This window comes from Podarcis bocagei (genome assembly GCF_964188305.1).
Source record: "Podarcis bocagei genome assembly, chromosome: 10".
NCBI classification, from domain to species: Eukaryota; Metazoa; Chordata; class Lepidosauria; order Squamata; family Lacertidae; genus Podarcis; species Podarcis bocagei.
The window spans coordinates 25,094,147-25,117,295 of NC_138135.1; the positions used below are offsets into that span (position 1 = coordinate 25,094,147).

At 44.4% G+C, this 23,149-nt stretch overlaps 2 protein-coding genes across 4 annotated transcripts in view; both read left to right on the top strand.

The window, feature by feature from the left end:
• Positions 1–2,519: 2,519 nt before the first annotated feature.
• On the top strand, positions 2,520–7,217 carry MRPS33 (mitochondrial ribosomal protein S33). 2 transcript variants are annotated; one of them, XM_081212093.1, is made up of 3 exons: positions 2,520–2,615; positions 4,449–4,713; positions 7,065–7,217. In XM_081212093.1, exons 2-3 carry the CDS (start codon positions 4,496–4,498, stop codon positions 7,168–7,170), a joined length of 324 nt encoding a protein of 107 aa, XP_081068219.1. In that variant the 5' UTR covers positions 2,520–2,615; positions 4,449–4,495; the 3' UTR covers positions 7,171–7,217. The 2 variants fall into 2 exon arrangements, with proteins under 2 accessions (XP_081068219.1, XP_081068220.1); XM_081212094.1 differs by having other exon boundaries at positions 2,572–2,615; positions 4,432–4,713.
• Positions 7,218–17,941: 10,724 nt separating this feature from the next.
• BRAF (B-Raf proto-oncogene, serine/threonine kinase) overlaps positions 17,942–23,149 on the top strand; it is a 57,440-nt gene continuing 52,232 nt past the window's right edge. For both annotated transcript variants that reach the window (XM_081212041.1, XM_081212042.1), the window contains exon 1: positions 17,942–18,113. In XM_081212041.1, the coding sequence (XP_081068167.1) occupies positions 17,973–18,113 (141 nt within the window). In that variant the 5' untranslated portion in view covers positions 17,942–17,972. The remainder of the gene's footprint in view (positions 18,114–23,149) is intronic.

Consider the following 23,149-nt stretch of genomic DNA (forward strand, 5'->3'; position numbering starts at 1 on the left):
ACGAAGAGCCTTTTTAAAGGCTGCGGAGAGGATACGGAGGGTGGCGTGGCGCTGAGAGTCGATCGCTACCTCGGTTGAGCGGAGCCGCGAGCCATGACTGGAGAGCGCTGACTTCCTTCCTTGAAATTCGGACTGAAAAGAATAACCCGTGAGTAAGATGAAATTGGACTTTAAGAATATTTTCCTGTGAATTCAAGACGACCGGGGGGTGTGCTAAAAGGAAGTCCGCACCCCCCCTCTTGCAGACGATTTAAAGCAACAATAGAAGAACTAAGCTGGAGAGCCTACCCTTTGTGGGGTGAGTTAAAAAAGACTTTAACTTCCAAGATTTGGCAAAAAGAAATTTTGAGCTGGAGTGAAAGAGTGGAATTTTAGAAGCTTTTTTTTTTGTTGTTGTATGCAACCCCCCCTCCCGGGCCCGGGAGCGTCCTGTATTAGAGCTTGTGGAAGAGGAATGTGGAGTTTGACAGCTGTCAAAGCTGTCAAACGGACAGTTTAAAGTTGAAAAATTGTCATCTAAGATCCCTCTGGATTAAAACCAGTTAAAATTGAACTAAAATTGTTGGAAACAAAGTAACAACAAGTCAGAGGATTATTGGAGAAAGATTATTAAGTAACCAGATTCCCTCTAGGGGGAACTCTGTGACATTACAATGGCTGTGGATGGAAAGTTACTAGTGGAAATCGAAAGAATGTTTCATTTGGTGGGAATTTTACAAGAGCAGAGTCTGGCTATGAATAAACAACTTATGACCTTGACTTCTGGAACAAGCAGCCCTGCTGAATGTATTGAGGACCTGAATGAGAAAGAATCTGCAGCTGAATCGGAAATGATAACTCAAGAAGTGGAGGAGACTAAACAAGGAGAACTGAAAGCAAAGATGGAAAGTACCAACCAGAAGCTTACACCAGTGGAATATAAGCAAGGAGACTTTTGGATTACATTGACTACAAATCTGCGAAAGATGCAAAAGACGAAGGAGGAGGCCCCGGGAGTATATGGAATACAGGAACTCAAAATAAAGAATAAATATGATTGGGGCCTTCACACTGACTCTGAAGATGCATGGCCTGAGGAACTTTTGCAGCAGTTGTTTTCAAATGTCCTTGTGGGAAGAGAACCTGGTTTGATGGGGACAGAACTCCTTCGAGATTCGACGACCAATATAAAGGACTACCAACAAGACCGGCGGAGAGGGACTGAAAGAGACTTGAAATCCTCGGACGTGAGGAATCCAGGCTAAGAACTGTTATTTTGGACATGTATTGGGGAAGGGACGAAAACCGGGGATGGGAGGGGGGGAAGAATAGAATGTTAAAAACACTCAGGACTTTTGGGTTTAGTTAATTTGACTTTTATTTAAGACAAAATGGGAAATCGATGGAAGGGAATTTGAGTCCAACTTAGAAATTTTTTTTTCTTTAATAAAAGAGGTAATATTAAGATGGTTAAGAGGAGAAATACCAATTTGCTGACATAATTATGGGAATTGGGATGCATGAAGGGGGGTGGGGGGAAGTTAAGGAACAAGGTTAAGAAAGTAGGATTTTCTGAAATTATACATGTTTTCGTCTCTTGTCTTTTCTGTGTGTGTTATGTATTCATAAAAGGTGAAAAACCAATAAAAATTACTTTTAAAAAAAAAAGAAGACAAGATGGTTGGACAGTGTTCTCGAAGCTACGAACAGTGGAAGACAGGAGTGCCTGGAGTGCTCTGGTCCATGGGGTCACGAAGAGTCGGACATGACTAAACAACTAAACAACAACTATATTCTGTGGCATTTCCTTCCTAGTAAGAGCTGCGGATAGAATTGCATCCTAACAACCTGATCCTGTGGGCATTATCCAGGCATAGGCGAGTGCAGAATGGGCAGTCTTCACTTGCAAGCCTAGGCATGTTTGCTCAGAAGCAACACCAAATGTGTTCAATCGCGGGGTCATACTTCCAGGTAAAATGTGCAAAGGGCGTTGCTGTGGCTGTAACACTCTTAATAAAAAAAATCAAATCGAAATGGTTGAGCCCCACTGCAATTAACGGGCAGTGCAGCTGGATCCTGTGTCTATCGGAAGCAATTCCCACTGAGTTCAGCAATGTTTGCTCCCAAGTGCATAGGATTGGCGCGTAACAAGTGCGCACCCAGATTCCCATCTAAACCCACAGACTTTGGACTGTTCGTATGAACAACATCCCGATCGTGTGCAGAGACAGGCACGTGTAAACAGAAACCTTCATTGGGTTTTTAGTCCTCTGTAAAGTGCATACAGGAGTGCCTTGAGCCCCTTGGCTTTAATAGACTTAGGTGTGTGCCGTAGGATCTTGGCTACTACACGGCACAAGTCCTGCCAGCCGCCTAGCTGCCACTTAAGGAGCAAACGCGCTGCAGCTCCTCGCTATTGAAAGAGGAGTCCGCGAGCCTCTGGGTTCCGTACGCTGACGTCACTCCCGGGCCCGGCCGAATGGCGGCATCCTTTGGGGATACGGCGCATGCGCGTGCTCACCTTCTAAGGTTCCCCTCGGCGGCGCCTTCCGCTTTCGAGATTTTGCGCGCGGACTCGGACCCGGAGCGCTTAGGAGGGAGCACGCTTCCTGCAGGCGGAGGAGCGCTTGGGGCAGGTGAGGTGCGGGAGGGAGCGCTTTGCAAAGGGTCGCTCCTGCTTTCATTTTCCCGAGAGGGTTGTGAGCCAAACCGTTTGCAAACTCCCAGGAGAGAGTCCTGGGCACGGACTTGCGGGTGCATTTAACTTTGGAACTGGGTGCGTTTAATTTCATGTCCTCGGAGCGAGTCACATCCGTGCGCGCTTCCTTGCATTACGCTTGGCTGAAATCCGTACAGATCGCGATGGGATCTCTGAACTGGATGGGGCTTGCTCTCCAGGAAGCGCACTCCAGAGTCCAGCCTTGCGTCAGAATGATTAGGATCCGTTTGCCGGGAACAGATACAGTATAGGTTTGCAACCCGACGTGCCCTTCCCGTGAGAGTAAAGGTAAAGGGACCCCTGACCATTAGGTCCAGTCGTGTCCGACTCTGGGGTTGTGGCGCTCATATCACTTTACTGGCTGAGGGAGCCAACGTACAGCTTCCAGGTCATGTGGCAAGCATGACTAAGCTGCTTCTGGCGAACCAGAGCAGCGCACGGAAACGCCGTTTACCTTCCCTCCGGAGTGGTACCTATTTATCTACTTGCGCTTTGACGTGCTTTCGAACTGCTAGGTTGGCAGGAGCAGGGACCGAGCAACAGGAGCTCACCCCGTCACAGGGATTCGAACCGCCAACCTTCTGATCGGCAAGTCCTAGGCTCTGTGGTTTAACCCACAGTACAGTACTTGTGAGCAAACACGCCCAGGCTCCTCCTGCACCTTCCCTCCAGCTGCTTTTCTTCCCAAAAGGTTCACCTTTCTTTCCCTAAGATATCTCTCTTTAAAGAAGTCCCTGCTATATCGAATCCTTGTACTGGGGCTGGTGAGAGGTAGAGTGCAATTGAAACAGCATCTGGAAGGCCGCAGGTTCCTCATCCCTTTTCAGTCCAGGGGTCGCTTTCTCTTCTCAGCAACTTTCCAGGGCTGCATGCTAGCAGTGGAGACAAACCCCCTAAGCGAAAGCAGTTGGAGAAACAAATACAAATTTTGCCTTTCAACAGAGTGCCAGTTTCTTCACACAGTCTCATTGTCTCGCACACCCGTCTTGGTCCTCCATCCAGAAAAGCAAGACGCATTATGGCCATATCTGCGCTATACGTTTAATGCAGTATTGTGGCACTTTAAACAGCTATGGCTCCCTCCAAAGAATCGTGGGATATGTAGTTAAAGGGTGCTGGGAGTCGTAGGAGACAACCTAACTACAGAGCTACAGTTCTCGGGTTGGTTTAACAATCAGTTCTACCCAGAGAACTCTGGGAATTGTAGCTCCATGAGAGGAATAAAGATCTCCTAACAGTTATCAGCAGCTTTAAATATATAGTGCAGATGGGCCTATAAAAGTTCAAGCCAGGCAAAAGAACTCAAGGAGATGTGAAGAAGGGCCATTAGTAATGGGACAAATATATGCAAATGCTTAGACTTCTTTTTAGTTGCTGGGAGTTTGAACTAGGAGGCTACTCCAACCTGGTGTCGTCTAGATATTCTGGACTGCAGCTCCTCCCATCAGCATCAGCTGGTATAGCCAATGATCAAATATGATGGCAGCTGTTGTTCAAAGCATCTGGAGGACACTAGACTGGGGAAGGTTGGGCTATGGTGATAGCTTAATGGAAAAGGTAAGTTTTGAAGGTACAAAATGTTTTAAGAATATGAAGGCTTAATGAGAATCTTTAGAAGAATTTTTTTTTTAATTGCAAGGCACTTTGTACGTTCTTTTAAAACAGATTGAAAATGGAAGTAGACATTTGATTGAAACGTACTCTCGGTGTACTGGACTGTCTCACTGCTGCAGCCTTCCCGCATTTCTAGTGAGGAGGTGTCCACAATTCCATGTGCTGCCCAGTTTGTGCTTGGAGATGTCGTCCAATCTTTCCTACTACGCTTTACGGATGGCCCACTTGAGCGCTCGGATATTTGGAGAAGTGGCTCGCCCGACTGATTCATCGTCCATGAAAGTCGTGAAGCTGTTAAGCGAGCAGCCCTATGCAAAACGGAAGGAAGTTTATGGCTGGTATCCTCCGCACAATACCTACCACAACCTCATGACGAAACTTCGCTACTATGGCCTCTACAGGTGATCCAGGCGAGGGGGTGATGATGAAGGGAGAATAGGGGACTGAGAGGAGAAGGTGGCTCCTTATAACCTACAGCTGGTGAAGGTGGTTTGAGCCTGCTTCTTTGCTTCAGGCAGAGAGGAAGGAACCATGTGTTTTGTGTACACAAGATTCCAAATTCAGGTCTTTTTAGTGGAATCAAGAGAAGGGAACTTTCTGCCCTCCAGTTTTTATTTATTGATTCATTTATATACCACTGGACTACAATAGCCAAAGTGTTTTACAAAGATAAAATACAAAAAAATTTAAATCAGTTAAAACTATAAAATCAAACATCAATTAAAATGCCTACTGAATTAAAGTCTTCAGCCCAACAGGGAGGGGGCTTGTCTGACTTCAGCTGGAAGGGAGTTCCATAAAACTGGACCCACAACGCTGAAGGTACCTTTATTGCTGGATATGAGCCATGGTTTCCTGTTTTCTCTGTTATCAGGCCAGCGTCTTCCAAACAACATTTTAAGCCATGAAATCAAGCTTTTTTTGACATCATACTGGCTTCAAAATGCTTTTCGCATAACAGACAGTGCATGCTGCTATTTTTAAATCCGGTATAACAGCCATGCAGGTGTTCTCTGTTGCTGGGGAGAAAATGTCACAGCTGCCCATTTCACAGGAGGGCATCCCTTTGGCGCAGGAAAGATGTAAATTACACACTTGGCTCTTGCAAGCACCTTTCTTTAGCAGGTCTCTTACTCAGAGATGCCTGCATGGGTTCACAATCTCACTTTTCAGAAATGCATTTGGCTGCAGGCAAATAGTCAGTAGGCATTTTATGGGGGTGGAACAAAATCACGGCCTGAAAGGTACTTCATGAACATCTAATAATATTAGCAGCTTGACAGCCTTAGGCAAACGACATTATCCCGCTAATGGACAAGTAGAGCAACTCGGAAAGGTAAATCAAAATTAAAGCTCTAATTCAGTTCAAGGCTCTTTAATCAGAGTTGGCTTTATTAAAAGGCATACTCTGATCCTATGAAGTGTAAGCAGAATGCTTCCTGCAGCCAAACAAGACACGTGAAGCCATTTCTCTCTTGAGTCTCATTAAACTTTTCATGATCCCTGGCAGTTTTAATAATACCACATTGACAGAAGGGTACAAGTTTCAATAATGTTTTAAGCGGGAAAACTAAAAGGATAAGTAGTGAAGGATAAAGAGTACTTCACAGGAAATCTTTTTTCTTGGCTGCAAGGGGAATTTGTATTGCTCTTAGCTGAGGCATTTCTGTGACTCTCTGCATAGGCCACCCTGTTATTGTACCTCAAACCTGGATTCCTGAAAGGCATTGATCTCAATTTCCATTTTATGAAAGTTTATTCCTCGCCCTCATGGTTGTGACTTGAAAATTGTGAACTATGGTCAGTAGCATTGCTACCATTAAGGGTCAAACTTAAATATTTATGCTCTATAACTCTAAGAAGTTGGTTTTATTAGAAGATGGGTGAGATGTCACCCTTGAGGTTCTGGTCTGGTTCACACATGATGTGAAACCATAGTTTGACTGATTATCCACACCCTCTCCAGCAGCTTAACTATGGCTTGTTTGCTGCCACAAACCATGATTTGAAGCCAGGGTTTGTTGCTGGTATAAGAACCTTGGTTTATTTTTTTTAACAATGACGGTGTTGCATGCAAATGCAACACTCTTCCTTAGCAATGGCTTGATTGGGCCATCCCACTGGAGATGTTCATTAAGCTTCAAAGGCAAAACATCCAGAAAACAAACCCAAGCTTTTCACAAAACAAGCCATGCATGGTTCGTTATCTGTGCTACAGCTTACCCAGGCTTTTGATAGCTGAAAGTTCTGCCCCTCGTGACCCCGAAATCATTGATTTCAGAGTTTTTAACTAGTTTTAAAAGGTTGGTTTTAACGGATTCTAGAAGTTTTAATAGTGTTATTTTAGTGTTAACATGTTTGCCCCCCAGGCCTCCTTTTGGAGAAAAAACAGGATATAAATTTAATAAATAAAGTCAAATCATGCCTTGTTGAAGAAACCATGGTATAGTGTTATGTGCAAAGCTGGCCTATGAGCTGTTTGAGAAAACACTCGCTAAAGAACTAAACATGAGGCTTGCCTCCTGTTTCTCATTCAAACCCATCCAACATTATGATGGCTATCCCATTTCATGTAAGAAAATAGTGCAACTAAATACGAGGCAAAATGTGCAGGCATTGTTCTCATCTGTTTAGTTTGAAACTTGCCTGCTCCCACTTTTCAATTATGTTCCTCCCCCTTAAAAAATAATAATTAAAAAATCCCTGTGGATACCAATGCTTCAGTGCTTTTAACCAGCTTTGTTTCTTTCAGAGATGAACATGAAGATTTCAAAGACGAGATGAAACGGCTGAAAAAGCTGCGCGGGAAAGGACGCCCTGTGAAAGGAGAAGGAAAGAGAGCGCTGAAGAAGAAATAACGCCGTTGTTGCAGTAGACCTTGTATTTAATAAACACATCTTGGACAGATGGTGACTGTTTACTAGACTCTCAGAAGGCCGGGGAATTTATCTCAAGATGAGGCATCCTTTGCAAACATATTGCCCCTATAACATAAGGAAGAGAAAGGCTGTAACAGATTCATCTGCATGACCCCATCAATTTTGGTGGTGGTGATAGCAAAAAGAGGGTGGATTCACTTGCTGCTGGGGTCAGCAAAGGGGGTGTCCTGAGGACTTGCGGCCTCCAGAGGGTGGGCCAAGGATGAATGTTGCCCACAGGAGCCAACTCCTGGGGACAAAGGTCCCTTCCCCACCCCAAAGAAAAATATTTGAAGGTGCCAGGCCATAGTTGACAAACAATGCCATGCAAATGGTGTGCGTGCCCTGCGTCTTGTGATCGATTATGCAGGGTGGGACTTACCTGGGCCTTCCCAATATTTAATTCAAGTTGCCACCCTGACGTTGCCCCTGAGCAAAAATAGCTTAGCTAGCCGGTCCTGTTTAGTAGTATTATCAGTAGTAGTGGTAGTGGAAGTAGTACAGTGGTACCTCGGGTTAAGTACTTAATTCGTTCTGGAGGTCCGTACTTAACCTGAAACTGTTCTTAACCTGAAGCACCACTTTAGCTAATGGGGCCTCCCGCTGCCGCTACGCCGCCAACGCACGATTTCTGTTCTCATCCTGAAGCACTATTTCTGGGTTAGCAGAGTCTATAACCTGAAGCGTATGTAACCTGAAGCATATGTAACCCGAGGTACCACTGTATTACAATTTGTTATGCCAGGTTCCCAGGGCAAACTGCGACAATTAAAACAACACAATATTACAAACAGATTGAAACAATTTTAAGATTACGGGAAATAAGGCGGGCATGGGGGGGACAGAAATCTCAAGTGTTAAAAGCTAGGGTAAGGAGTTAGGGTAGGGTCGTCTTATAGAGTGACGTGTAGCTTAGTGGCAGAACACCTGCTTTCTCTTACCGTTTCCTCCAACCTGCCCTTGAGATGATGGTGGCTGCCAAGGCCATTCTTTAAAAGCACAGGCTTAATTGCATCTCAGCTGGAGGACACTGGCTGTTACCCTACATCCTTTATTGAAATGTATATAATTGGTTGCATACTGAAAAGTGATATATGCTGTGAGAAATAAGACATGTTCTTTGCCTAAACTATATGGTTAACTGAAATACGCATTTCTCCTAGAAGTGTGCAATAAATTACAGTGAGGTCCTGGTACAATGAGCACCTTTCTTATAGCTTCCATTCCCCATTGTCAGGAGTACTTAGAAATTACGCTCTCTATACTTAAGGTCCCATCTCCTATGTCTCTACCAGCCTGATCCTTCCCCTTTTTTATATGAGGGAGGCAGCAACAGGAAAAATGGGTCCTCACCTTTCTCTTGTGCTCCTTCCTTCATTCGTCACCTCCCAGATCATCTGCTTTTCTCTTTCAGTGTTTAATTTCATGGGTGTTTGTCTCGTTTTTTTAATCCAATGCCAGAGTGGGGGGAATCTTTGGCCTGCCAGATGTTGCTGAACTACATAGTCAACCTTAAGTCCTACTCAGAGCAGACCGACTGAAATCAATGGAGTTAAATAGTCATGTATATTTCAATAGGTCTCTTGTGACTTCTGTTGGAGGCAGGCCTGTGCTAATTTACATTACACAAGCTCTGAGTGCTATGCCAAGATATCAGTTTTGAATTTCCTTAGAAGGTTAGATCAGAGGGCTGCTTTTTCCCATTGTATGGGAGCGTTTACAGTCACTGGATAGTTTTGTTTACGAAGCTCTTAAAATAAGCTAGATGCTGGAGAAAACTGGTTAGAAATAAATAAAAGACCCTTTCCGAAAACTTCATGTTCTAAATAGTTAACACTACCATGCCAAGAAGAGACTCTGATAAAATGATAATATAATTAGAAGAATGATAGCTGAATTTAATAAGGATTTAAATTTAATAGGAACATAAGAATCTGCCTTATATGAGGTCAGAGTAGCTCAGATTAATCCATCTAGCCCACAATTGTCAAGTCTGGCTGACAACATCTCTCCAGAATCTCTGGTTAGCAATTTTTTATATTGCCTGTTACCTGATCCTTTTAGCTCGAGATCCCAAATGATTGGATCAGAGACTTTCTGCATGCGAGTAATGCACTCCTATCAATGAGCCATGGTACCACAAGAGACTTATTAAGGTTTAGAAGGGATTGAATCAAGGAGACTGAAGCATCACGGCCCAGAAATACCACTTTGACGGAAGTAGGGATGGAGAAAGGCTGTCAGCTTTCAGCCTTACAGGAAATGGTGGTTGCAGTTTCTTGGGCTGATTTTGCCAATAAGTGATTCAGGGATTTAAAAAACAGAAATATCTCAAGTCAATCCAGTTTTTGGTTGGTTTGCATTCCGGAGAAAGTCAATCATAGGTTGAAAGAGTCGTCATATTTTGTATGAACTACTGAAAGTTATCCTGTTCCTTAATCCCATTCTCCTTTTTTCATCACACTTATGGGGCGTTCAGACTTCAGGCTTGATGGATCTATTCTGCTGTTGTTTACTATCCTCCAACCAGAGCTAGTGCAGAAGAATTGTTTGTTGAACCAGATACAAACTGATGGCTGGGGGGGTTATAACCAGTTACCCACTACAAGCCATGAGCGATACACTGCGATGATCTGCATATGCAAATACAGATCCATATCTGAGAGACTACAGATGTAGAGATTTCAACAGAAAACTCTTAACATTGGCTCACACAACTGCGGGAAGATGTTGTCCAAGACAATTACTCTTATTTCTAAGGTGCAAGGCCTACACACCATCCCCCCCAAAGGATCCTGGGAAATGTAGTTTGTTCAGGGTGCTGAGAATTGTAGCTCTGTGAGGGGTAAACTTCAAGCCCCGTGATTCTTTGCAGGTAGGGATGTGTGCTTTGTTGTGTATGCAGTAACTGAGATAAATAGTACAAGGCAAACCATGACAACGTTTTACGGATTTTAAAAAATAAACCTAGAAGTTTACTTGGAAGTTTCACCTATTGGGAGTCAGAAACACTTGCAGATTTGCTAAAATCACCCAGCAGAACCCAATTACGCCAAGTCAGCGGAGCTCATATATTATCATGTAAGCCGTGGGCAGGGACTATGTTGTTTTTACGTTTTTGTGTAGCACCTAGAGAATATTTTGTTCTTTATGAATAATAAAAGCAAGAGCTGGCAATTCTCTTCTATTCCTGGGGAATGTGGTCATATTATATAACATTATCAGAGTTACGTCTGAGTGCAAGAGTTCATTGTTCCATGGAGAAACCATGACTCATGAATTACCCAAGATTATCAGCAAAAGGGTCATTCAGTGGTCACTAGGAATTTTTGTTTTGTTTGAGCCAGCTGGTATTGTAATTTTTAAATGTGTTGTTTGCAAAGCCCCTGGCCTTAAGGCAGGCAAAGGCAAACTCCGGACCTCCAGATGTTTTGGGCTACAATTCCCACCATCCCTAGTTAACAGGACCAGTGGTCAGGGATGATGGGAATTGTAGTCCCAAACATCTGAAGGGCCGGAGTTTGCCTATGCCTGCCTTAAGGTGTGTCCTCACATACTTCATTTGTTCAGGACAGCACAATAAGGCATACTTGTTTATAGGAAAATATGTCTAAATGCAGTTCTTTATCAGAAAGGGTTTTAGCATCCGTATAAGGGTGCTTGGGCTTATAATGCGTTGTTTGTATTTTCAAAAGGGTTCCAGATTTTTAAAACAACGCAGAGAGCATAAGTTAGGCACTCAGGGTCTCATTGTTTCCAATCACCTGTTTGTTTGATTTTCACTTTACAATTTAGCTGGGGTACTCAAGGGTACACGGGTGGCACTGTGGGTTAAACCGCAGAGCCTAGGGCTTGCCAATCAGAAGGTCATTGCTCGGTCCCAGCTCCTGCCCACCTAGGAGTTTGAAAGCACCTAGCAGTTTGAAAGCACGTCATAATGAAAGTAGATAAATAGGTACCGCTCCGGCGGGAAGGTAAACGGCGCTTCTGTGTGCTGCTCTGGTTTGCCAGAAGCAGCTTAGTCATGCTGGCCACGTGATCCAGAAGCTGTCTGCGGACAAAACGCCAGCTCCCTCGGCCAGTAAAGCGAGATGGGCGCTGCAACCCCAGAGTCGTCCAAGACTGGACTTAACAGTCAGGGATCCCTTTACCTTTACCTTTACTCAAGGGTACGCAGTACCGGCACCTTTTTTTTTTCTATGAGAAAAGCATTGCCTCAAAGTGTGGTACTTATACTGTAACAACTTCATGGTGACTAAAGGCACCTTTTTTCTAGAAGAAAAGCACTGGGTGTGGAAGTGTGGAAAATTGAACTGGATAATGAGAAACTGAGAGAAACTGAAAATGGCAGATTTGCCAATTCCTATTCATAGCCAATCTGGGTCTCTCTGGCACATGCCCATGAACATTATGAGTCACAGCTTCCCACCTTACCATCTTTCTATAGTGCAGCTGTGGCAAACGAGCTTGTCACATCAAATGCAATGTGCCACTTAGCACTGTAAGTCGGGAAAGCCACGGTGAAATGTTTGTTGGCAAAACTCTGCTTTTCTGGCTTTTAAAAAGTCACGTTACTACTGACTGACTAGTGAGTCGTAAAAAGGAGGAGGATGGATTTGGCTGAATTGGACGGAAACTGCATTTAAAGTGTGGGCTGATCTAACAGGCTGTATGGAACAATCTCCTGAGACCCAAAGGTCGTTCTCTTATTGCTTGAAGCACTCAGAGCTATACTAGAGAAAGCACTGTTATGTATAGTATCAAGATGGCTATATGGGATTTGGGAGGGTAAGCTTGGGTGAACTAATAGCAGCTTTTCCACAGCAACCTTTGAGGCGGGAGGAAAGATATTAGAACAAACTTCTCAGTTGACTAAGAACTGGGGGTTTATATCCATTAGGCTGTTTCCTTTGTACACTTGACTGTACTTTTGTCCGTCTCACTGCTCTTAAAACTAGCTGTAAATATTTGATGGGGTTCATTTTAATGTTACCACAGCTGGTTATTGTTGTTTTTATTTGGCTTTTCAAGCAAGAAACTTTGTAATAAGCCACAGACAAAATAGCAGCACGCATAGGCAATAGATTCACAGCCAGGGGTTGCAGACCACGGCCCTTTTCAACATTGCTGCCATAGTTTTCCAACAGCAAAAGCAAAAGTCCAACAAGGACTGCAGTAGTTTTCAAACCATCATCAGACACATTTAATTCTGAATTGCGATGTTTATTGCTACTTATAGCATTGTTCTCACATTCCTCACATTTGCATGAGTCGTGTCTGTGCAGGATAGCCCAACAGTCTGACAGGAGCACCTCAGTGCTTGAGAGTTTGCTTGTTCCCTTCTAGAGTGCCCCTGTTCCAGGATACTACCAGGCGGTAGTCGTCCTTGTGTTGTCAGTTTTCTCCCAACCATCATCCATTGTCAACAGGGGAAAGAGCACTCATCTTCTAACCAGAGAGCACTGCATGATACCTGATGAGCATGTGCTCTTTTCTAATGCTGGGGCAGAGCAATGGTGAGGACCCTGTTGCCCTCCTGATGTTTTGCCCTACAGCATAGCTAAGAGCCAGAGATGATGAGAGCTGTGATCCAAGAAAACATAGAAAGCCATAGGCTTCCCCCTGCCTCCATTTGTGTAGAACATTGTGGTTTGGTGACACGATCTTGTCAGGAAATGAAGATGATGTAAAGCAGCCAGCATCATTCATGACTGATATATAAACAGCCTAAATCAGATTTTAACTGCCATCCATTGCTGATATAATTTATTTCAAAAATGCATTGCTATTCTGCTTTCGCTTTCCACTAAAGTGTCTCTCAAGAACACTTACAATAAGAAGCAAACATAAAGGAAAAAGTAATGCAGTCGTTAAAATGCAAATTAACGAAACTTAAAGCAGTAGCAAAAAGTAAAAACACAAGAAGCAGCATTAACAGTCAATATGCAAAACAGCAGTAGAACCAAAAGCTTCTTTTAAAAGGAAAGTTTTCAACTGCTGGTGGAGCACAAATAAAGAGGAAGATAACCTAACCTCTTGGGCCATCAGGTGTGCCACATATAAGGTGTCACCACAGAAAAAGTTCTATCAGGAGTTGCCACAAACCTTGCCTCAGAAGGCAACAGAACGTCCAAGAACATATCAACAGCTTATCTCCAGATTAATATCAGAGGATGTGTTCCTTCAAGCAGTTTGCTCCCAATCTGTTTAGGGTTTAATGGATAATAACTGCCAGCTCCTTTTTCTTATCATCAGAATGAAGCAGCACCCTTGCTAAGATGTGGTTATGATTGTGCAATTTCCCAAAAATTAAGAGCAAGGCCATCTTTATTTCAGGGCAGAAAAATATCAACAAAAAATGATTTATCAGACTTTGTTGGTTTGCCTTGGGACACTATCGAGAGGGTATGAATTTGCTTCCGAGGAGTAGGACAAGATTTCCCTCAAAAACAAAATTCTCCCGCCAATCCATTGGGGAAATGCAGGGTTTTGGTAAAAGGATTGGCTAAAAAGCCTCTGGGAACTGGCACTCTGGAGTGGCAGCACAGTGTAATAAGGTTGTGAGGGGATTGGCTGGATGTGACCATTTGGAGGTCTGGATGCCCTCTTTGTCTTATGTCAACAGACAAGGGCAGTCACTTCAGCCCCCCAATTTGCCATGTTAATTTGTATAGGGATATGATAGGGAATGGAAACTGAGTCGTGTCTCCAGATGTATCACATAAAAGAAGAAATGCTACACTGAACAATTTGCAATGAAGCAGTTGATTTGCTATAAGGATCGAGTGAGTCTGTTGTATTTCAATATTACTGTGGTTTCGTTAGGTGCACTGTGGTACAAACAAAATAAAATTTCTCCTATGACCTACTAAAATTATTGGCAAAGTGTCTGGACCCAGCACAAAATGATATCTTGGCAGGAAACATTACTTTTATTTTATTTTATCATTGGATGTTTTCAGGTTATGCCTCTTCGTGGAAGGGGGGGGAATCCGAGTAGCGGAAAGAAATTGCTGGTTCAAGAAGTCCAATTTCACCTTTCTGTTCAACTATAAGTCAGTCAATCATTTGTAACTGCTGTCACACAAGTACCTGAATTGGAACATATACTGGACTATTTTGAGGGTCACTGAAAAGATTCCAGTTACAGATGGGTAGCCGTGTTGGTCTGCCATAGTCAAAATAAAAAAAATTCCTTCCTGTAGCACCTTAAAGACCAACTAAGTTAGTTCTTGGTATAAGCTTTCGTGTGCATGCACACTTCTTCAGATACACAGTGTATCTGAAGAAGTGTGCATGCACACGAAAGCTTATACCAAGAACTAACTTAGTTGGTCTTTAAGGGGCTACAGGAAGGAATTTTTTTATTTTGACTGAAAAGATTGGTTATGCTTTCACGCACCATTCTCTACTGTGCTGTAACTCAGAAAGAGGATCTATAGATCTCTCCCAAGCAGTTAATGCATGAACTCCAGAAGTCATCTGTGGCTGAGTGATTTCCACTTCACACACTACAAGAGAGACGGAGAAATCAGAAATATGAGGCACTAAACTATAGCTGTCTACACACTGCCATTTAATCTGGCTCCAGTACACTCCCAGCACTACTGCTTGAAGCTGAGGACACATGGTGTTGGCCCCAATCCATAGGTATCCTGCAGTTTCTTGAAAAATGACTGGCATTTGATGTGCTTTCCCTCAAATCAACAGCTCTGAAAACATAATCTGTGGTTAAGCCAAGGTGTAAACACTTCAGACATCTGTTGTGCATGTGCAGATGACAGTGGGTGTCAAATGACAACTTCAATGAATAGGAGTTTGTGGGGTTTCAGGCACAGAGAAAGCAATCAGGTAATTAGGTGCAGCAACATAAAAATGAGAGGATCTCACTTACTGGGGTCTCGGGAACATCGTGTGATGCCTTTTGCATGATTTTGCCAGAACCTGGATGCCAAAGCGGCACAACCCCAGTAAGTGAGACTTTGGTGCAGGTAGCAAGGGTGTGTGTGTGTGTTGCATGGTGTTTGGCACTTCTTCTTTTTCCTCCTCCTCTTCTTCTTCTTCTTCAGTGATCACTCGTAGCCGAGTAAGATTGTCTTCCATAAACACAGTTTGAACAATGAGTCTGTAAGTGACTGTGGAGGCCAATTCTGGATCCACACGTCCTTCCACAGTGGGGACATTGGTTTCCGGGAGGAAGTTGATCACGGTGTGGATTTGCCTAGCGTGCCTTCCTCTTAGCACATTTCTCCCTTGTGTCCTGAGTTCTAGTGTCTTCAAAGCCCATGACACCTTTGTTAAAGGCTGTTCGCCAACTGGAGCGCTCTCAGGCCAGTGTTTCCCAGTCGTCAGTGTTTATACTACTTTTTTTTTTAGATTTGCCTTGAGACAGTCTTTAAACCTCTTTTGTTGACCACCAGCATTACGCTTTCCATTTTTATGTTTGGAATAGAGTAGTTGCTTTGGAAGATGGTCATCAGGCATCCACACAACATGACCAGTCCACACGCAGGGCGACACTTTTCTGTTTTGCCTCACGCGGTGGAATAGAATGAGCCATCACTGCTACCTAGTATTGTCTCTGTCTTCTTCTGAACACAAGGCAATAAGGTTTCATTTTCCTGAGCATTTGGACAGTATTAATGCTCGATCTTTTAGCAGCTTTGAGACAGTATGTCTCTGCATGCCAGTTGCTGGGAATATCAAGTGGGTGGAGTGCTTTTGTGGGCTTCCCATAAGCATCTGGTTGGCCCTATCACCCACACCATATATTTAAAGCAGCTGACTTTCCCCAAAGAATCCTGGGAACTGTAGTTTGATAAGGGTACCAGGAACTGTAGCTTTGTGTGGGATCTTCTCAACACCGTTATAAAACTACAGTTCCCAGGATTCCTTGGGGGAAGCCATGTGCCCTAGGGCATGCGTAGACATGGGATAGGGATGCATGTGTTGCCTCTGGTGGTTCTGGCTGCAGTGTTAGCCCTTGGGTTGCGCAGTTCTGTTGAAATGACCATAGATACTTGTCTGGTTTAATGTATTCCACAGCCAGAGCTACTGAGTAACTATGTGCTTTGGATGGGCTTGGTGAGGACGATTTAGCACTTGTGTTTAATGTCCTAGTTTAGTCAGGTTAGATTACATTATTCTGAGGGCTTTATTGGGGGGCGGGCGGAAGGACTACAGAGTGGTGTGTATTGCAGCTGTTTTTAGAAGTCTGGTTTTGTATTTTTCCCAGATAAAACAAAATTTCTTTCACACCATTTGCCTCATCTCACTGAATTGGGGTGGGGATTGTGCAGTTCGCTTCCAGTGCCAAAATGTATTGTGCCAGCCCTGGATCCAAGTGTCCAGGTCAATCTTTGTGTCGCTAATATCCTAAAACAATACTTTGACCTCCACATACGATTACACATGCCTTGATCTCCACTTTTAACATAATCAGGAGCTCACTTAATAAATAAATGCCCTGTTGAGCATTGGAATGATATGATGTGGAGCCATTTGATTGCTCTGTAAACACAGGCTAATCATTTTGAAGCCCTGTGGAGTCAGATGTAGATAACCATTATCATTCCTATCAGGTTTAATAAGTTTCTAGTCGGTCCCTCCCCTTTAAACCCTTTCAAAATATTTTAATTCTGATGGCTACAATCTCTTTTATTTGGAGATATTTCACATGAAGCACCCATCAAAATTAGGGATATTAGAATAGCCTATATCTGCTCAACACTCTGATATCCCAGAGTCTTAATGCCACACTCCAAATGATTCCATCCTGAGTATTCTTAAAACTGTGTTATCTTGGCTCACAATTTGAAATAGCAACCAACTTACTCAGCAAAGCAAAATATTTAGTTTCATATATGCGTAGTTTACTGGGGTTTTTTCACATATCTCTTACACATGCATATGTGTGCACTAGACTAGAGATCTGTCTGTTAGCGTGGAAGATGTTCTGTAAAATTGGTGAATTCGATCTCTCTCACAGGTGCATTGGAGACGTTCCACACGGGGAAATAATTATGATTCCAGGGTACCACAGCAAAAACCAGATTTGAGTATATGGTTCCCAAACCATTTATATTCTTTGGGTAGTCTTTTTTGTTTATTATTTTTAACAACCACTGATACTAATGCTAATATTTATTGAGATTAATACTATTCATATTGGGCAGCAGCACTGCAAGGCGATACAGTACTAATATAGCTTGCGTTTAAATGCACAAATGCGTACCTGACGGTAGAAAAAAAAAGACCGTGCAAGGAAAACAAGAGTGCAGTTTATAATAATAACAACCGAGGTGGCGAGGCAGTGGGAGGGAGGTCTGAGAGGAGGCGTGGCGAAGCAGTTCCGCGCCCTCCGGGTTCCCTAGGTGACGCTGGAGGAGGAGGGGGGTGTCGCGCCGTGACGTCAAGGTATTTCCCGGTGACGTCCTCCCGGGCATGCGCAGTGGCGGCGCGGCGATTCTGGGTGACGTCACGCCCGAGGTGTGACGTACGGCCGCCGCTGGCCGCCTGGAAGACTCTCTCGGGGAATTTTGCTGCTCTTGCTGCCCACTGACCCACCCACCCCCCGCTCCTTTTTCTCCCCCCTCTAGTCCCACCCCCCTTCTTCCGCTACGGGTCGCGGTTGGGGGCGGCCGGGTCGTCAGGGGCGACACGGCTCCCCCTCCCCTCCGCCCCCCTCCTTGTCCTCCTCCCCCCTCCTGCCCCCCTCCCCCTCCTCAGCACTTCGATCCAAGATGGCGGCGCTGAGCAGCAGCAGCAGCGCCGAGGGGGCCTCGCTCTTCAACGGGGACATGGAGCCCGAGCCGCCGCCGCCCGGGGCCTGTTACGCGGGGGGCAGCGGCAGCGCAGGGGGAGACCCCGCCATCCCGGAGGAGGTGAGGCCCGGCCGTGTGGGGAGGGCGGTATGAGGCCGGCCTGGCATCCTACGGCGCCCCCTTTCCCTCCTCGCCCTCCTCCCGCTTCCCTGCGGGGGGTCCGGCGAGGGGCTCCTGCTGGAGACTTAGGCCCGGCAGCGGGAGGCAGGTCGGGTGGCTGGGAGACAGGTGGGTCAGGGCCCCCGGGCCACCTCCCCCCGTGCCAAGGCGACGGGGCCAAAGGGAAACCGCGAGGCCGGGCGGCGGGTTGAGGTTCGCGGGTGGCCAGCAAAAGCCGCCCCGGCCTCCTCCTCCTCTGGCAGCAGGTGAAGTTTCCCCCCATCGCGGAGGAGAACCCGGCCCCCTTCGCCTCTCCAGCTGCAGCGCCGGCGGTGAGGTTGGCAGCCCCAGGAGGGATGGGGGGTGTTGAGGTCGACGGCGGGACTCCTAGCAGGGCGGCTCTCCCCGTCCCCCTCGGGCCCCTATCCCGTCCCAAATTCCCTTGGCGTGCCTCTGAGGCCTTGTCTGCTCGCTCCCTCGGTTTGCACAGGGGAGGCAGTGCCTGGGATTTCTCCTCCGCTTCTTTCTCTCCCTCCTCGTCTCTGGTTCTCCCGATCTGCACGGTCGTCAACAGCAGTTACCTGCCAAGGGTTAATGGAACTGGAGCAACACTTCGTCAGCTCCCCACCCCCCTTCTCCCCACAAGTGCAGTAGGGACTCCCTCGGGCCCCAGTTGCGTGGCCGCGGAAGGCCAAGGGAGTTGATTCCGCGAGTGCGGGAGAAAACGGGGCACCTTTTGTTTGTTTTTATCTCGCTGTCTGTATCGGAGAGGAGGGGGGGGGTTGGGTGCCTGTGCTTCGAGAGGGCCAATTTTGTAGAGCTGAGTTATGAGGGTTGGGTTGCCACCCTTTAAGCCAAGCAGTATTAAAAGCTCCCAGCAGATTGCATCAATATTATTAAAAACAAACACGGTCACATGTGCTCTGTGAACAGCACTTTGGCACGGATGGGGTAGGGCTGTGGGTTTTGCTAGGCTCTTGGCATTTGCATCCTTTTTGGGGGAGGTAGTGGCAGTGACAGATAATTTTCAGTACTCAGACTCCAGTATAGAAAAATGCACAAATCAGTGATGCTGCTTTATTAAAAAAACCAAGTGTAAGTAAGTAAGACATGGTTCATGGCTTCTATAAGTAATTACTCCTAAAATAGCTGAATTTTTTTTGGGGGGGGGAGGGATGTATTAGGAGTACACATGATTAGAAGATACATTCATACATGGCTTATTCAGTTTGCTAGGTAGTGCTTGCTTTCTGCGTATCTCTTTTGCGTGAATCCCACGTTCAATGCTTATCGGTCACTTTTGTGTTGTGTTACAGATTGGAAGCCATTTGGGGAGGACCAGTGTAGATTCTGTGTTGCATTGTCAGCTATGGTTGGCAAGACATAAGGATTAAGTTCAAGTCTGTATGTGTGATTTCTCCACAGTTATTGGAGTTTCAAGCTCATGTCCTCCCAACACAACAAACAAACACCAGGCTGATGGTATGGTTCTGTAGGGCAAGATGATATATTCTTAAACTTGGCACAGTTTGTTAGGTTTTGCAGCTTTCTCTTACATACTTTACATAATTATTTGTTGTACACCTGGCATTTAGAGAAGACATCTCCTGTCGGACTTGTAGTGTTCAGTGGGCCAACCTCTGGTAAGGTGGTTTATGATTGCAGCCATAGGTGTCTCCTGTTGGCCACCATATCAATAAACTGTAGATAGTACAGATGGGCAACACACACCATGTATTATTCTCTTTTTCTTTCTGTAACTGCAATGAATTTCTGAGGAAGATACAAATTTCTCTTCATTGGGGCAACCCACTAGATCTGCTTGCAAATGTAGTAAATAGAAAGAGCTGATGTAGTGTAGTGACCAAGATTGTACTTCTGCCTTTGCTAACCTGAGAGTAAGCCCCACTGAATTCAACAGGACTTAGCTCTGAATATCTATGGTTAGGATTGTGCTGTAAGAGGCTGAGCTGTTAATCAGGATGACCCACCATGTATTTCTCCTCTGTCATAGCTACCTTATATCATGGCCTCCCTTCACACGCAAATCCCCAAACTGTAACATGGTAATGGTAATAGTAATAGTAATACTGACCTAACTTACAGCATCATTGTTGTAAGGATTCCAACAAGATAATGTCTGTGAAATCCCTTAAACACTCTAAAATACTATCTAAATGCTAAGCATTACTATTAGCTTACTAGGCTTTGGAAAGAAATCTGAAGCTTTCAAAAGGAAGGGTTGTAGCCCAGTGGTAAAGCACATGCTTTGCCGTCAAACAATCCCAGCTTCAGTTGCTGGCATCTCCAGGTAGGACAGAGAAAGACTTCTTTCTGGAACACTGATGAGCATCTGTCATTCATTGTTAAGAGTAGTACACTACATGGACCAGTGGTCTGACTTGGTATAAGGAAATGCCTTATATCGCACACGGAAAACAAACAGCTCCTCTGAAGTAAGCGCTCTAATAGACTGTATGCATGAATGCAAGTAAATACTTGGCCATAGCAGTTTGCATACTGATGAATAGGTGCTCTGTTGCTGTTTAAGAAATAGGGCCTTTGCATATGAATATATATGGCTAGGTCAGATCAAAGGGCCTTATAGCCCAGTGCTATTCTGTCTCTGACAATGACCAATGGCTTGAGAATCTCTTAAACAGGACCTTGTTTGCCAGATGTTGAAAGCAATCTGAGGTATTCTACCTCTGAATATTATTGTTCCACCCCCACCCCCATTATTGGTGATATACATTCTGATGTAATTTCACCTGGCATCTTCCAATTTCACCTGGCATCTTCCAATTTATCTAATCCTTTTTAAAGTTGTCTAAACTAGTTGTCAATACCGCATCTTGCATGAGTTCTTTAATTATGTTGTGTGGATTTATACTCCTCATTGACCTGATCCTGCCACTAATAATTTTCACCAGATGACTCAATTTTAGTCTTTTGAGATAATAATCGTGTCTTCACACTCTTCACACTTTATAATTTCCCTTTTGTGTTTTGTCATGAGACAGGCAAGGGGAGCCACAGTGGACAGAGCACATTTTTTGTCTGAAGGGTAAACTATGAGCATCTTTGGCAGGGATGGCAACTCAATTTGTTTACATTTCCTTGACTCTGGTTGTTCACTTCAAGATATCTCTTAATGAGTGAGGTCCTTCTATGTTACATTCTATAAGTAGAAACAGACAACTGAACAATAATTGCACAATTTACAAGAATACATCAGATTCAAAGAATCATAGAATTGTAGAGTTGGAAGGGACCCCCAATGGTCATCTAGTCTGTGGTCTATAAACCACTGAGCCTCTTGGGCTTGCTGATTGGAAGGTCAGCAGTTCGAATCCAGTCGACGGGATGAACTCCTGTTGTTCTGTCCCAGCTTCTGCCAACCTAGCAGTTCAAAAGCATACCAGTGCAAATAGATAAATAGGTACTGCTGCGGTGGGAAGCTAAATGGCGTTTCCATGCACTCTGGATTCAGTCACAGTGTTCCATTGCGCCAGAAGCGGTTCAGTCATGCTGGCCACATGACCCGGAAAGCTATCTGTGGACAAATTCTGGCTCCCTCAGCCTGAAGTGAGATGAGCTCCGCACCCCATAGTCGCCTTTGACTGCACTTAAATGTCCAGGGGTCCTTTACTCTCTTTTTTTTTTACCTTAGTCCAACTCGTGCAATGCAGGAATCTCAACTAAACCATCCAAGACAGATGGCCATCTAACCTCTGCTTAAAAACAATGAAGCAAAGCTCACAAACTCTTGAGGGAGACCGTTCCATTTAGTCAGGAAGAACCTTCTGACAGTAAGAGCTGTTTGACAGTGGAACAGACTGCCTTGGGATGTTGTGTACTCCCCTTCTTTGGAGGTTTTTATAAGATTATAAGTAAACATTAAGTAACAATAATTACTATTGTAATCAAGGATATTATGTCAGTAAATAAATATATTTAGAAAGAAAAAGGTGAGACTGATAGATTGATAGCAATCAATGCACTTATCTTTTGTGGCTATCTTCCTTAGTCTTGCACACTTTGCTGTTCAGCAGATCATCAGGAAAATATGCTTATTGCAGTCTAGTTGCAGTTCTTTTGAAACTCTGAGTTAAGGATAATTAAACGGAAATGCTGTGAATTTTCTGTCTCCTTACTTTGCCTTTCAAGAAAGTTCAGCTAAGCTTTTGTTTTGATGCTGGAGATGGATTGTTTGGACAGCGGGTAAGGATGCAGTTGTTGATTTTGATAATGCATATGATTCCAGCCGATTTTGTTCTCTCGATGAAAGCTTAGGCTTATGTTACGTGTCTGGAATTTGGCGTGCTTAATCAATAGGGCGTCTTCGCTGGATAGCATGACATGTAGTTTTAATCTGGCACTTTGGTTGTGGTCTATAAAGGTTTAAAAAAAAATCTGTGACAGACTCACATGGCTAATGATCCACCAGACTGCAGTCTTCAGTCACGTAATCCAGCCTGTCGAGTGGTTGCCATATTCCCCTTTTTCTGTACCCCCAAATTGTCAGCAAAGCCAGGCTTTGCTTATTAAGGCATCTGCCCCCACTAAGCTGCTATACAGAACTGGTAGACTTCATTCAATTTAGTGGGTTATAAATTGTTCAGGGTGTTGTGGTTACTTTCGATGCCTAAAAGAGAGTGCAACTGGAAATGGATCAATGGGTGCAAACAGGCAAGTATTGAAGATTGATAAACTGCCCGCAAGCAACCTGAAGAATGTTCAGGCACTCTAGCAAAGTTGTAACTTGAAAATGACATAGTTTGCCAACTCAGCTTGAAAAGGTAATGTAGGATTTTTTGGAAAGAAATGCAAGGTTACTATAATCAACGTGGCTGGGGGGCTGGGAAGGTCCCTGCATATTTTCCCAATTAATTGCAGAGGTTTAGTAAATAATAATTAGAAAAAAGATGTACTGTTATGATGTACATGTTTATGCAGCGATAGTAGACAGGGAAAGTCTTCTTTACTAGTGAAAG

Coding starts and splice junctions, on each gene's coding strand:
- MRPS33 (XM_081212093.1), top strand. CDS start 4,496: ATGTCGTCCAATCTTTCCTACTACGCTTTACGGATGGCCCACTTGAGC. Junction 4,714..7,064: donor CGCTACTATGGCCTCTACAG/GTGATCCAGGCG, acceptor TGTTTCTTTCAG/AGATGAACATGAAGATTTCA.